The following is a 16172-nucleotide window of genomic DNA, read 5'->3' as shown; positions in this document are numbered from 1 at the left end:
CAGCCTGTAGCCCGTTTGATGGGCTATCATTCATTTTCCTGCTTTTTACTGATTGCTTACTGATGCATATTTTTTCACGGCTGTGTTTATGTCTAACCCCACTCTGAAGATAAGCAAGGTGCTTATCTTGGTGCTTCTGTGAGCTACTTCAGCACAGTGAACTGACCAGAGAGAACGGCCTGTGTGAGAGATAAAGGTAGCGTGTGAGTGCAAGTGTGTGTTGGTCAGTCAAGTGGGTCGTTTGCCTGAGTTCCCATGTCTGACCTGGGATATAAACAGGTGTCTTTCTGCAGAGCTGAGCTGGTGCAGGTGTTTTTGTTTGCAACCAATAATCTTTCTGAATCGCCATTTGTGGGAAACAGAGAGAGGTGACAGGGGGAAAGAGAGAGCAAGAGAGAGAGTAGTAAAGTTTGTATACCAAAAGATCTCATGATGGTGCGTGTGAATAATCTTTTCCTTTTCTTTGCTTGTACTACTTTATGCAAACACTGATAAACAATTCTGACCCAACAGGACCACGCTGTTTATTATAGGATTTACTATGTCTTTGTTCTTTTCGCCGCCTGCCTAATGCATATTACCAGATTTGTCAAAAACTTGATGCTATGGCTCACTTTCAAGGCTTTTTGTAAATAATTGAAGGAAAACAAAGCTTGAATGCCTGTTCTGGTAAGGGAGAATAGCCAAGTGAATTAAGGAGATGAAGATGATTTCCAGAGACGAAAGTCTATTGTTGAGGCCACCTTTCAATTTGACATGTTCCCTTCTACACATTATATGGACATTAAGTGGGTGTAATCAGGGGTTTTCCCGCACACCAATTTTTCTCTTTTTTTCTTTAAAGAGAGGGACACAGACTCACACCCTTTTCTTAGCTACAAAGGTTATGATTAGCATCTACTAGTTGACAAATGAAGCTGTAATAGCTTTAATATCTTGGCAGCTATCTTTCAAAGAAGATTTTTTTTTTCCAGTCAGACAATATCTTGTTTATTTATATAAGTAAATAAAACCATTTGAGGCAACATAGTGCTGGTGGATGATGACAACATTTTTACACTGCATGCTGTGAAGGAAAGTGTACACTGCTTCTGTGTTACACTTTAAATCAAGAGCAGGCAGCTGCTGACATCTGAAACCACTTAGTGTGTGGAACTCTATAAAGATAATATACAGCGAGAGGACATGATAGCATGAATATGTCTACAATATGTTGTAAATGTCTAAATTAATAGTCCTGCTATAAAAGAAAAACAATCTGTGTGCTGGTAATGATTTGTATTACAAATCGGACATAAATGTTTCTAAGTTTTTATGAGGTAGATTGTGGTGATGGTTTTGGGTATTAAATGCTATGGTGTTCATGTTTTTCATATTACATAAATAAGAACATGTTTTGAAATGGCTGATTATGGGATATGTCATAAATGTTGTTGGCATACCTATATACAAAAAGTTAGAATTATTGGTGTGTTATCGTTGTTTGGTGAAGACAGGACCATTTTACCGTTGATGTCATTTGTCTTGTAAATAATACTAGAAGTACCTTTAAATCAACTGATCAAGTTTTTGTTAACATTGTTGAAGGACTTGGCAATGTCTGTGTTCGAGTGGCCTCTTGATAATATTTTCTTTTCACGTCAATTTAGAGTATAAATCCTTGAATTATGGTTTGGATGAAGTTCAGACACAAATATGATGGAGAGAGATTTATTTGCAGTGTTTTGTAATGTCTGTTTATTTCAAAATGTTAAAAGAATTATTTTCTGAGAATAATAATAAGAACAGTGAATGCTCTGTTACTATCATAACCACAGCTATTTCATTTTAAATAACAATTTAGCACATTGAAATTAAGATCAACATTTTATTTGTAGTCTTCTTTTAATCCACTGACTTGTGCGCTGATGAGCTTAAAAAGATGTAGTTCATACATCTTGTTTTACAAGTGTTCAGACACAGAACTCCCCAATCAATTTAAACTATTTTGGTTAGACCGTTTCTGCCATGTAAAGGTCCATGTCTTTTAAATGTTTCTAACACTGGCTTTTCGTGATAAAATATGTTGCTTCCTCAGACAAGACACTCAAGACAATCCGGTTGACATCACGAGGGTTATTTTCATAGACTTTTTTGGACAAAATTTCCCCCAGAGCAACAATCCAGGGCCACCAAAGTCAGGAGTAGTAACCCTTGTGTCTAATAAACCAGGTGTCATGTGTAAAAATGGTGGAGTTCCCCCATAAAATTAATCTTAAATGAGTCTTTCTCAAAGCTGTCAAGTCTTCTTTCTCATGAAGTGATGTGTTAGTGCCTTCTTATTAGAGTGCCCTGTAACTTAAGGAATTAAACTTTGCTTCCCAGAGTTATTTTTTAATCCATAAAATACACTTTCAGTTTTTTGCAATCAAATTATCACAATCTGCTCTTATTTTCTTTCCTTTGCAGTTGACCTGACTCAACAAGATTCTAAATCTCCCACCGTACCAGTTGTGCCCGACCATCCCACCCCCTCCATAGCTGATGGTGAGCCCATCCTGCAGAGTGGAGACCCAGACCTTTCCTTCCAAGCTGCGGTAACCATCACTCCAGCTATTAGCTTTGTAAATGGTAAACATGAGATCACACTGGAACCGGAGAGCCCAGACGATAAAGAGGCCAAAGGTACCCAAATCCTGACAAATGTGACGACTTTGGGAGCAAGCGATGAAATGACCACAGTGTTTGATTATAGTTGGAGTGATCCCCCGGTTGATAGCTCCACAGAATCTACAGAGGAACCGACAACAATACTGACCTCTACGGAGGCCCCAGATGTTGATGAGTATGACCCTGATATAATCCCAATAATGGCATCAACACTTCCTCACTTACTCCCTGAGGCAGATGAGGTGATCACAGAAGGCCCCACACAAAAAGAAACAACCTCTGTTCCAGCCTCAACAATGGAGGAATCAAAAAGTACACAAAAAACTGAAGCTGCCACAGATGCTACAGAGGGGATGAGTGATGTCACAGCTTCCTCTGCTGACATTGTTCCTACAGTAACACCAGCTGAGCCACAGATCACCAAAGCAACTGAAGAAACTCAGACCATAAAGATTGATAAGGAAACCACCTCTGTCATCACCACGTCTGTACAAGAACAGGTAGGCGAGTCAGTGAGGACTCCCACGTATCTGAAAAGTGACTCAGAAGTGACTCAGACTGAGAAGGCTAAAGATCAATCCCCTGTTACTTCTTCAACTGAACTTTACACAGCCGGAGATAAAGCTGAAACCACAGAGGACACAAAGAGCACATCTGCCACTCCAGCTGCTAAAGACAGCACTCAGTCTACGTTACAGACTGTGTACACTCCCTCCTCTGATGACGCTGATGGGAAAACACCAATATCAACAACTAGTGACTCACAGAGCTCCACTCAAGATGTGGAGGGAGGGGATGAGACCCAAACCCCAAAAGAATTTGCCTTCAGCACAACGGCTCCTTCAGTATCTAGTAGTTCAACCTCTCCTGAACAGACAGCCAAGACTGAGATAACACCAGCTATAGATGTAGGAAGCACTGAATCACTAGCATCTCTTACACCCACCCTGGCTGAAACTTCAGAGGATACAGTCACAAGTCAGGGAGGGATTACAGCCAGCCAAATGTCTTCCGTCTCACCTACTGAGAAAGTTGCGACTGATGCAATGTCTACACCCGAGGAGGAGGGTTCAGGAGTTCAAACAGTAAACATGTTTACAACTGGCCCAACATCACATACCTCTGCAGGGACTGCAGCATCATCTTCAAGTTTAAGTGCTACTTGGGAAAGTGAAGTGGCATCACAAACAGTACAAACAGCAGGGACTGATAAATCATCCATTCCTGCCACTGATGAGTCGGAAAAAACGCCAACACCTGCCACTGTGCACGAGGAGTGGAGACAAAGTGAGACAACAACTTCTCCCTCTCATAAATCCACTGCAACGACTGCTTCCCCCTTGTACAGTGCTATTGAAATGATCAAGACAACAATGGCCTCATTCACTGAATATTTCGGTCTGTACACAACACAAAGTGCATCACTAATGACTGAATTACCAAAGGAAACTATCAGTGGTGCCACAGATGAGCAAACTTCAATACAACAGACCTCCTTACCTGTGGTCTCCTCTATTTCTCCAGACATTAGCGGAGCCAAACCAGATGAGTCCATTTCAACCGTAGCCTCAACAGTAGAAATCTCAAGTGTAACTGAAGACACAAAAGAGCTACAAACTCAGGCAGTGACCTCAGAAAGTGGCATTACGGAGACAAGTTCATCACATCCTAGCACTGTGGTACAAATTACAGATGACCAAACTTCTGGCACAACAGCTGGTACAGCAGCTACCATGCTCAGCACAGAGAAATTAGTTATAGGAACAACACAATACAAAATGGCTCATGGATCAACCACAGCTGGCACTGTAGCTCTCTCTGCTTTTAGTGCTGAGATGCCTACATCAGTATCACAAGAAATGTCACAAATCACCACCACTGAAAGGATATCAGTTATTTCTGAAGTTAGCTCCCTTTTCACACCTACAGATGAGGTGAGTTCTGACGGCCAGACAATATTACCTGAAACATCAAAGACTGGTATTACAGAAGGAACAGACTCAGACACGCCCACTCAGACATATTTTGCTCCAGAAAAGGCATCTTTGTACAGCACTGAGATATCAAAAACAACAATGTCAACCGGAACAATTACAGGTCTAGAAACAGAATCAACGATCACATCACAAACACCATCACTCACAGCATCATTTGAACCTGAACATAGTGATACTTCAGCTGTTACTCCACCATTGTTACTCTATATAACTGTGAAATCAGCAACAGTGTCAACTAAAACAATACAGACTCTAACCACAAGTGAGACCAAGAAAGCATCAGTAACACCAGAGGCAAGTTCTACTTCACGAATAACAGATGAAAAGGGCTTAAGTGAGCAGACGACTGAGATGTCCAGCAAGGATGCTAAAACTTCTACATCTTCTTCATTGTTTAGCACTAATAAGCCAACAGATCTGCCAATTGGGGAACAAGACAGTGCTGTCACAGCTCAGACAGAAAGGTCCTCAGTCTCTCCCATTACTGATGAGACAGTTCAAAGTTTAGGTTTCATTCCAGTAGATCAAGTTGGCTCTGGTGACGAAAACCTTGACATGTTCACCCCTACCTCTTCTGTCACAGGTACATCTGATGCACCAACAGCAATGCCACGTGGAACATCAGACATTCCTGAGTCGGATAAGACAAAACTGCCAACACCTGCAGGAGAGCCAACAATTTCTCCATTCTCTGATGAGACACTCACAAGATCAGTGACAATGTCTCCAAAATTAGCTTCGGTTACATCATCTGTTGTCACAGATGTCAAAGGTGACACTATCAGCAGTCAGCCTACAATAGTGGAGTCAGTTCCTTCAATCAGTGGATCAACCATAAATCCTGAAACTGAAACAAGTGATACTTCAAAAACCGCGATTACCCCGGCATCATCATTATACAGTACTGAGAAACCAACCTCACTGTCACCTGAAACAGGAGGGACTGTGACCACGAGTGAGACTGAGAAAGCATCAGTAACACCAGAGGCAAGTTCTGCTAGGCTAACAGCAGATGAAGAGGGCTCAGGTGAGCAGACTACTGACATGTCCAGCAAAGATTCTTCAGCACCTACAGCTTCTTCACTGTTTAGCACTGAAAAGCCAACAAAACTGCCTGTTGGGGAACAAGACAGTGCTGTCACAGCTCAGACAGAGAGGTCCTCTGTGTCTCCCATAACTGATAAGACAGAGCAAAGTTCAGTTCTCATTCCAGTGGATGAAGGTGGTTCTGGTGACGAAACCCCCGACATGTTCATCCCTACCTCTTCTGTCACAGGTACACCCCTGTACAGTACAGATGCACCAACAGCAATGTCACCTGGAACATCAGAGAGCCCTGAATCAGATAAGACAAAATGGCCAACACCTTCAGATGAACCAACAGGTTCTCCAGTCTTTGATGAGGCCTTCACAAGCCCCATGACAGTGTCTCCAAGTTTGGCTTCGGTTTCATCATCTGTTGATGCAGACAGTGAGGATGATATGATCAGCAGTGAGCCCACAATGGTGGAGTCCATTCCCTCCATCAGTGGATCAACCATACGCCCTGACACGGGATCATTCATCAATACCACTGAAGGCGAGAGTTCTGTAGACAGCACTGATGATTTTGCTGAAGAATCAATCATCCCAGCAGCTACAGTGTCCTCAGAGTTTAGTACAGAGTCACCATCGGTCACAGCATCACATGAAACTGAAACAAGTGATACTTCAAAAACCGCGATTACCCCGGCATCATCATTGTACAGTACTGAGAAACCAACCTCACTGTCACCTGAAACAGGAGCGACTGTGACCACGAGTGAGACTGAGAAAGCATCAGTAACACCAGAGGCAAGTTCTGCTAGGCTAACAGCAGATGAAGAGGGCTCAGGTGAGCAGACTACTGACATGTCCAGCAAAGATTCTTCAGCACCTACAGCTTCTTCACTGTTTAGCACTGAAAAGCCAACAAAACTGCCTGTTGGGGAACAAGACAGTGCTGTCACAGCTCAGACAGAGAGGTCCTCTGTGTCTCCCATAACTGATAAGACAGAGCAAAGTTCAGTTCTCATTCCAGTGGATGAAGGTGGTTCTGGTGACGAAACCCCCGACATGTTCATCCCTACCTCTTCTGTCACAGGTACACCCCTGTACAGTACAGATGCACCAACAGCAATGTCACCTGGAACATCAGAGAGCCCTGAATCAGATAAGACAAAATGGCCAACACCTTCAGATGAACCAACAGGTTCTCCAGTCTTTGATGAGGCCTTCACAAGCCCCATGACAGTGTCTCCAAGTTTGGCTTCGGTTTCATCATCTGTTGATGCAGACAGTGAGGATGATATGATCAGCAGTGAGCCCACAATGGTGGAGTCCATTCCCTCCATCAGTGGATCAACCATACGCCCTGACACGGGATCATTCATCAATACCACTGAAGGCGAGAGTTCTGTAGACAGCACTGATGATTTTGCTGAAGAATCAATCATCCCAGCAGCTACAGTGTCCTCAGAGTTTAGTACAGAGTCACCATCGGTCACAGCATCACATGAAACTGAAACAAGTGATACTTCAAAAACCGCTATTACCCCGGCATCATCATTGTACAGTACTGAGAAACCAACCTCACTGTCACCTGAAACAGGAGGGACTGTGACCACGAGTGAGACTGAGAAAGCATCAGTAACACCAGAGGCAAGTTCTGCTAGGCTAACAGCAGATGAAGAGGGCTCAGGTGAGCAGACTACTGACATGTCCAGCAAAGATTCTTCAGCACCTACAGCTTCTTCACTGTTTAGCACTGAAAAGCCAACAAAACTGCCTGTTGGGGAACAAGACAGTGCTGTCACAGCTCAGACAGAGAGGTCCTCTGTGTCTCCCATAACTGATAAGACAGAGCAAAGTTCAGTTCTCATTCCAGTGGATGAAGGTGGTTCTGGTGACGAAACCCCCGACATGTTCATCCCTACCTCTTCTGTCACAGGTACACCCCTGTACAGTACAGATGCACCAACAGCAATGTCACCTGGAACATCAGAGAGCCCTGAATCAGATAAGACAAAATGGCCAACACCTTCAGATGAACCAACAGGTTCTCCAGTCTTTGATGAGGCCTTCACAAGCCCCATGACAGTGTCTCCAAGTTTGGCTTCGGTTTCATCATCTGTTGATGCAGACAGTGAGGATGATATGATCAGCAGTGAGCCCACAATGGTGGAGTCCATTCCCTCCATCAGTGGATCAACCATACGCCCTGACACGGGATCATTCATCAATACCACTGAAGGCGAGAGTTCTGTAGACAGCACTGATGATTTTGCTGAAGAATCAATCATCCCAGCAGCTACAGTGTCCTCAGAGTTTAGTACAGAGTCACCATCGGTCACAGCATCACATGAAACTGAAACAAGTGATACTTCAAAAACCGCGATTACCCCGGCATCATCATTGTACAGTACTGAGAAACCAACCTCACTGTCACCTGAAACAGGAGCGACTGTGACCACGAGTGAGACTGAGAAAGCATCAGTAACACCAGAGGCAAGTTCTGCTAGGCTAACAGCAGATGAAGAGGGCTCAGGTGAGCAGACTACTGACATGTCCAGCAAAGATTCTTCAGCACCTACAGCTTCTTCACTGTTTAGCACTGAAAAGCCAACAAAACTGCCTGTTGGGGAACAAGACAGTGCTGTCACAGCTCAGACAGAGAGGTCCTCTGTGTCTCCCATAACTGATAAGACAGAGCAAAGTTCAGTTCTCATTCCAGTGGATGAAGGTGGTTCTGGTGACGAAACCCCCGACATGTTCATCCCTACCTCTTCTGTCACAGGTACACCCCTGTACAGTACAGATGCACCAACAGCAATGTCACCTGGAACATCAGAGAGCCCTGAATCAGATAAGACAAAATGGCCAACACCTTCAGATGAACCAACAGGTTCTCCAGTCTTTGATGAGGCCTTCACAAGCCCCATGACAGTGTCTCCAAGTTTGGCTTCGGTTTCATCATCTGTTGATGCAGACAGTGAGGATGATATGATCAGCAGTGAGCCCACAATGGTGGAGTCCATTCCCTCCATCAGTGGATCAACCATACGCCCTGACACGGGATCATTCATCAATACCACTGAAGGCGAGAGTTCTGTAGACAGCACTGATGATTTTGCTGAAGAATCAATCATCCCAGCAGCTACAGTGTCCTCAGAGTTTAGTACAGAGTCACCATCGGTCACAGCATCACATGAAACTGAAACAAGTGATACTTCAAAAACCGCGATTACCCCGGCATCATCATTGTACAGTACTGAGAAACCAACCTCACTGTCACCTGAAACAGGAGCGACTGTGACCACGAGTGAGACTGAGAAAGCATCAGTAACACCAGAGGCAAGTTCTGCTAGGCTAACAGCAGATGAAGAGGGCTCAGGTGAGCAGACTACTGACATGTCCAGCAAAGATTCTTCAGCACCTACAGCTTCTTCACTGTTTAGCACTGAAAAGCCAACAAAACTGCCTGTTGGGGAACAAGACAGTGCTGTCACAGCTCAGACAGAGAGGTCCTCTGTGTCTCCCATAACTGATAAGACAGAGCAAAGTTCAGTTCTCATTCCAGTGGATGAAGGTGGTTCTGGTGACGAAACCCCCGACATGTTCATCCCTACCTCTTCTGTCACAGGTACACCCCTGTACAGTACAGATGCACCAACAGCAATGTCACCTGGAACATCAGAGAGCCCTGAATCAGATAAGACAAAATGGCCAACACCTTCAGATGAACCAACAGGTTCTCCAGTCTTTGATGAGGCCTTCACAAGCCCCATGACAGTGTCTCCAAGTTTGGCTTCGGTTTCATCATCTGTTGATGCAGACAGTGAGGATGATATGATCAGCAGTGAGCCCACAATGGTGGAGTCCATTCCCTCCATCAGTGGATCAACCATACGCCCTGACACGGGATCATTCATCAATACCACTGAAGGCGAGAGTTCTGTAGACAGCACTGATGATTTTGCTGAAGAATCAATCATCCCAGCAGCTACAGTGTCCTCAGAGTTTAGTACAGAGTCACCATCGGTCACAGCATCACATGAAACTGAAACAAGTGATACTTCAAAAACCGCTATTACCCCGGCATCATCATTGTACAGTACTGAGAAACCAACCTCACTGTCACCTGAAACAGGAGCGACTGTGACCACGAGTGAGACTGAGAAAGCATCAGTAACACCAGAGGCAAGTTCTGCTAGGCTAACAGCAGATGAAGAGGGCTCAGGTGAGCAGACTACTGACATGTCCAGCAAAGATTCTTCAGCACCTACAGCTTCTTCACTGTTTAGCACTGAAAAGCCAACAAAACTGCCTGTTGGGGAACAAGACAGTGCTGTCACAGCTCAGACAGAGAGGTCCTCTGTGTCTCCCATAACTGATAAGACAGAGCAAAGTTCAGTTCTCATTCCAGTGGATGAAGGTGGTTCTGGTGACGAAACCCCCGACATGTTCATCCCTACCTCTTCTGTCACAGGTACACCCCTGTACAGTACAGATGCACCAACAGCAATGTCACCTGGAACATCAGAGAGCCCTGAATCAGATAAGACAAAATGGCCAACACCTTCAGATGAACCAACAGGTTCTCCAGTCTTTGATGAGGCCTTCACAAGCCCCATGACAGTGTCTCCAAGTTTGGCTTCGGTTTCATCATCTGTTGATGCAGACAGTGAGGATGATATGATCAGCAGTGAGCCCACAATGGTGGAGTCCATTCCCTCCATCAGTGGATCAACCATACGCCCTGACACGGGATCATTCATCAATACCACTGAAGGCGAGAGTTCTGTAGACAGCACTGATGATTTTGCTGAAGAATCAATCATCCCAGCAGCTACAGTGTCCTCAGAGTTTAGTACAGAGTCACCATCGGTCACAGCATCACATGAAACTGAAACAAGTGATACTTCAAAAACCGCGATTACCCCGGCATCATCATTGTACAGTACTGAGAAACCAACCTCACTGTCACCTGAAACAGGAGGGACTGTGACCACGAGTCAGACTGAGGGAGCATCACTAACAATGGACTATGTTATCAGCAGTCAGCCAACAATGGTGGAGTTCACTTCTCCTGTCAGTGGATCAACTATGAGCCCTGAAACAGCATCAATGGCATTTAATACATCAATCGTTTCCACATTTTTGGAGGAAGACAGCTCAAGTGATAAAGAATTTACAGCACTCACAACAAGTCCCTATATACTTGCAACTTCTCAACCCATGGCAATCCCCAGTGTCACCATGTATGTTACAAAGGAAACCTCTACTTACATTGACATAGAGAGCTCTGGTGGCTCACCTGATGAAGATGATTCAGAATCAGGTCAAGATGGATCTGGTGCAGAGGTTCCCATTGAGACTACCACAAAACCGCAGGATGAATTTACTGTGGCCACAGATGAGACTGAAATAGATGACACAGTGAGCACATCTGACACATTAAGTGCTGCATCCTTGACTGACTCCAGTACACAGGTTACCGAGGAATTTATCTCATCATCCCAATCACCACAAATGACAAGCACTGAGGTTTACATTACTGAGCAGGGCAGTGGTGTCTTCACAGATGACTCCACAGTAGAGGATGAGAGTTCAGGTGTTGACCTTTTTGACCAATCAACTCGAAGTTCTCCTGTGATACCCACTTCTGCAGCAGCTACAAAAGGAATCACTTTGTTATCTAGTGCAGTTGTTTTCACAGAGGAGAGCTCAAGTAAAAAGGAATTTACACACAAACCCACTAGCACTGCAGCTTCTTCACTTCACAGCATTGTGAAGCCAACAGCAATGTCTCCTGAAATGCACAGTTCAACAGTTCAGGAAAGCCCAGATTATATGGTTTCTCAGACATCCTCTTTGTCACCTTCAGCTTTTTATAACACAAAGTCTCCTGCTGTGACTTTGGTTACATCCTCAGCTTTATTGGATACTGAAGATAAGGAAAGTACAGCCTCTTCCCTGTTTAGCACAGAGAAACCTACAACAACAGTATTGCATGAAAGTGGATCACCTGATGTCCTGAAATCTGCTGTTACTGCAGCTTTTGGTCTCTACAGCACTGAAAAGCCACACATAACAACAACGGTCACATCTGACCAGTCAGTTGTCAGCATGTCTGTATCTGCAGCTGATAAAGTAACGCCAAGTTTGGCCTTTAATTTGACAGAGGGAGAGAGTTCTGCTGACCAAACCACTAGGATGTACACCTCAAAGCCATCAGTTATGGATAGTCTCACATTTGGAGAAGCAACAGGTGAAACAGAAACCTTGGTTTCAGTCACACCAACCTCTGACGAGCAGGTTTCGTTCCAGGAAGGTGAAATTATTCCAGATACAGAAAGCCTCATCACTCCTGAAGCAACAAACCTTCCTGTTTTGAGCCAAGGGAAAGATGAAGCTACTGTATCTGACCACATAACCCAATCCTCCTACACAACTTTGTCTCTCCATACAGTTGGAGCTTCAGTTAGTGATCACTCTACAATTGATTTCACCACAGAGAGCTCTAGCAGTGAACGTAAGCAAGATGGATTTGAATCATTGTCCACCCCTATTCCTTCCATTATATATCATGGCATTACAGACCAACAGGTTGTGATCATTACTCCCAGTAGCAGCCAAGCCAATACTGACCTAACTGAACAAACACCTACGATGGTCCTTCATGTGTCTGAACCATCAACCAGCACAACTATCATATTCACAGAGGATGCAACAGATGAAGATAAGCTGTTCTCTCAATCTACAGACAGTATTACAGAAGGCAGCCCCACTTCCCAGCTTGTCACCAAAGATGATAACATAATTGATGCAGATACTATCTCCATAGTTCCCTCTTCTTCATTTTACCCAACTATCCAGACAGAGGAAGCTGGAGGTGTCACACCAGTTACGATTACCCAAATGTTGGAGGTAACAGAAGAATCAGAGGGTTCAGGAAATGATAGTGCCACCTTTACTCCTACACCGGTAACTTTCCATGCAGCCTCCACTGATTCACCATTAGCCTCAACATCTTCTGAATATTCACAATACATTTCAAAACTAACAACTGTTAAAGGTATATCTAGTATGGAGACATCCAGTGAAGAGGAGGTCACATCTGCACCACAGGCCACGCCAGCTACTACGCTGTCAGGCTCTGAAGAAACATATGATTTATTGACACCACACACAGTTTTCCCTGTTGAGACTTCTACCAAACCAGTTACAGAGCTGGTGGAGGATGATTTACTAGGCGAAGTCACTCCTTATAATGTTACTGAATCTATCACTGAGATGGATGCTTCCTCAACTTTACCTTCTCAAACTTTAACTGAAACAGCAGACACAGGCTCAGTCACTCCAGTGTCTAGTGAAGAGTATATGGTCAGTGCAGTTGAAAAAGAAAAATCTACGGCCTCCTCACCCACAGCCATTACCGCCACAAGTCATGTCACAACAGATGAGTCAAGTCTGACCATTTCCACCACCGTGCCCTCATTAGCTGTCACACCAGTGTCCTCTGAACCTGGCACAGTGAAATCAACCAGTAAAGTATCTGATGATGAATCTTCAGGTGATGATGACTCAGAAGAGGGTTCCTCAGAGGAAACAGCTTCAGGGTCCTCTGACGAAGGACGAACAGCATCTGAAAAAACAGTGACATCTACGACCTCTTCATTGATCACCACTGAGAGGCCTATCATTTCCCCTGATTCTGGGCACACAGATAAAGGGATTCCAGGTGACCAGAACCAAACCATGTTTAGTGAGGCCATAATTACAGCAGATAAGGCAGAGCACATCTCACCAACCTCAGCTGGAATTGCCACAGGAGAATTTGCACAGTCACCAACCAGTGCCTCCTCCTCTCTCTACAGCACAGTGAAACCATCTGACACAGAAGCAACAGACATTACTGATACAGATGCTTCAAGTGATCAAACTTCTGATATAACAACAACTTCAACGGTGAAGACAGAATTGATAACATTTTCAGTTACTGCACCTGAGACCTCAGATACCTCAACTGCATCATTCAAGACAGTGACATCTGAGAGTAAAGAAACTGTAGCCACTCCACTATCCCCTCAGGTCAGCACAGAGAATCCCACCCAAATGACCCCTGATGATGAAACTCAGACAACTGAGATTACAACAAAAGTAGAGAAAGCCTCATTGTCAGAAACAGTTTTACCCCCTACTGGTGGTGCAACATCAACCCTAGCACCTGAAGACAGCACAAGGGACCACATGACCTCTATATCTGCAAAAGAATACATTTCTACATCGGCAGTGTCTTCTTTACAAAGCACTTCAAAGCCTGATGTATTGATTCACTTTGTCACCACTTTTGTACCAGAACCAGATACAACACCATCTGAGGTGTCCTTCCAACAGGCCAGGTCTGAGATCACGTTCACTGATCATCCCCACATTGATATCTCCTCTGAGGAAACTGTGTTGGCCACAACCAGCCCAATGCTCCCCAGTGAGGAGTCAAGCCAGCACTTGAAACCTAAGGATGTGACTCCCCCGACTGGTGTTACGACCATGTCACTGGAAAATAAGACAGCTGAAGCACCAAGCCAAGAACCTATAACCCAAGAAGTTTCAACTGATGCTGAAGGTAGCACACAAGATGGCGAAATAAAGGAAACATCTACTGATGCTGCAATAACTTCAAGTCATACAGATGAAATAGATTCCAAGGGGACAGAACCTGCTGGGGTTGAATATACAACTCCAAAACTTGCAACCGACAGATATGCAAAACCTGAGGAAGAAACTGCAGTGGTCGAAACTGCATCTTCTGCAGACTCGATCTCAGTGAAAACATCTGCAGTGAGTTCAAGTGAACAAACACCAGAGGCAACTGTCTCTTCACTTTTCAGCAGTGAGACTCCATTGACTTCCATTTCAGATGTTACTGATCAAGTGCTGTCTGAGGAGTCATCAACAACGCCACCCAAAATGGTGACAGGAGAGAGTGAAAAGACTGCCATTCCCCCTTCTGAAACAGAAATCTCTGCGAGCTCAGAGACTAAAGTAGTGGCCACCACAATGTCCGCTGAACACATTTACATTGAATCTATATCAAATGTCCTGTCATCATCAGCACCATCACAGCCTGATGTTATGGTTCAGTTTTATACAACAGTTTCCCCTGTACAACACCTGACAACTCCCCAGGAGTCCTTTGAACATGCCAGGTCAGAGGTCGCACAAACACACCGCCCTCAAACCAATCTTTCTTCTCAGGATATATCAATGACCACAACTCGCTCTATTTTAACAAGTCATGAAGCAAGCCAGATCACAAAAGCAACAACTGCTTCCTCTTCTTCAGTGGCTGTAGCCGTATCTGCATCAGTAGAAGTTGGGACAGTTGAACCTGCAGTTGATCTGGTTTTAAGCGGAGAAACGATTGAACCATCTTCAGATACAGATGCAAAAGAAATAATTTATTCAGATACTATATATGATGATAATATGGATTATCCGACCCCGGATTATGACTCACACAACCCCAGCCTGATTGAATCAGATCCACTGGGCAATGGAACTAAAACGTCAAAAGAAGCAGCATTGTTCAGTACTGCACCAGCTGCTGTTTCTCCAGTGTCTGAGAGTCAGCCTGCTGAATCAGTGAGCAGAACTGAAAATAGCTTAGAAGAAAAGTCAACCAAGTCAACTATAGCAGCAGCTGCTATCACAGTCTTTCCTTCTTCCTCAGCTCCAGTTAGTTCAACATCCTCCTCTAGTTCTGAGAGTGGTTCAGAAAGCATCAGCAGCTCAGAAGAAAGCATATCAACAAAAGGCACTGTCAAGCAGCATGGTGATGAGGTTGAGAAAATCACCTCTGAGTTTACATCTGCCACAACTACGTCACCCTACGTCCTTAGCACTGGGACTGAAAGTTTGTCTGCCAGTTCTGAGAGTTTATCTGCCAGCTCTAAGGGTGTGTCTGGTGAGGTGGCAATGACAAAAAAACCAAAGGACAATATGGAGGGACAGTCTCTTTCCCCAGATGAAATCCAGACTATATTTAAGGTAGATCCTACCACAGCTTCAAGGATAGAGTCCTCTAGTGTTGGTGACACCTCTGGGAAAGAGGAAATTTTGGGCAGAACTGAGGGAGATGTCTCTCCTCACACTGATATACCCACAAGGACTCATACAGAGTTCACAACGACGCCAGCCCAAGCACAGAGCCAGCCAGTTTTGGTTGCATCTGTAGTCACCACACCGTCATCTTTTCCTGCGGAGGAAGACAAACCAGAAACTGACATGCCACTCGTTGAAGGAGAACCACCAATAAGAGGGGAGGAAACAACTGTGATACCTGACACAGGACTCGATTTGGGCCACACCGTCATTGGCGAGACTGTTGAAATCCCAGGTATGTTTCTCTTAAAAAGGCTTTCATTGGAATACGACAAAATATGTAAGATCGGGATTAATTTCCTTTTAATACAACTTTTATCTTGCCTCTTTAAATTTTAACAG

At 44.4% G+C, this 16172-nt stretch overlaps 1 protein-coding gene across 1 annotated transcript in view; it reads left to right on the top strand.

Moving 5' to 3' along the window:
- vcana (versican a) overlaps positions 1–16172 on the top strand; it is a 39693-nt gene that overhangs the window by 15659 nt on the left and 7862 nt on the right. Inside the window, exons 7-9 of the mRNA XM_042487811.1 lie at positions 2449–3627; positions 5230–12866; positions 12903–16065. Coding sequence (XP_042343745.1) covers positions 2449–3627; positions 5230–12866; positions 12903–16065 — 11979 coding nt within the window. The remainder of the gene's footprint in view (positions 1–2448; positions 3628–5229; positions 12867–12902; positions 16066–16172) is intronic.

Source organism: Plectropomus leopardus, chromosome 6 (assembly GCF_008729295.1).
Source record: "Plectropomus leopardus isolate mb chromosome 6, YSFRI_Pleo_2.0, whole genome shotgun sequence".
Taxonomy (NCBI): domain Eukaryota; kingdom Metazoa; phylum Chordata; class Actinopteri; order Perciformes; family Serranidae; genus Plectropomus; species Plectropomus leopardus.
This window is presented reverse-complemented; position numbering and strand designations above follow the sequence as displayed.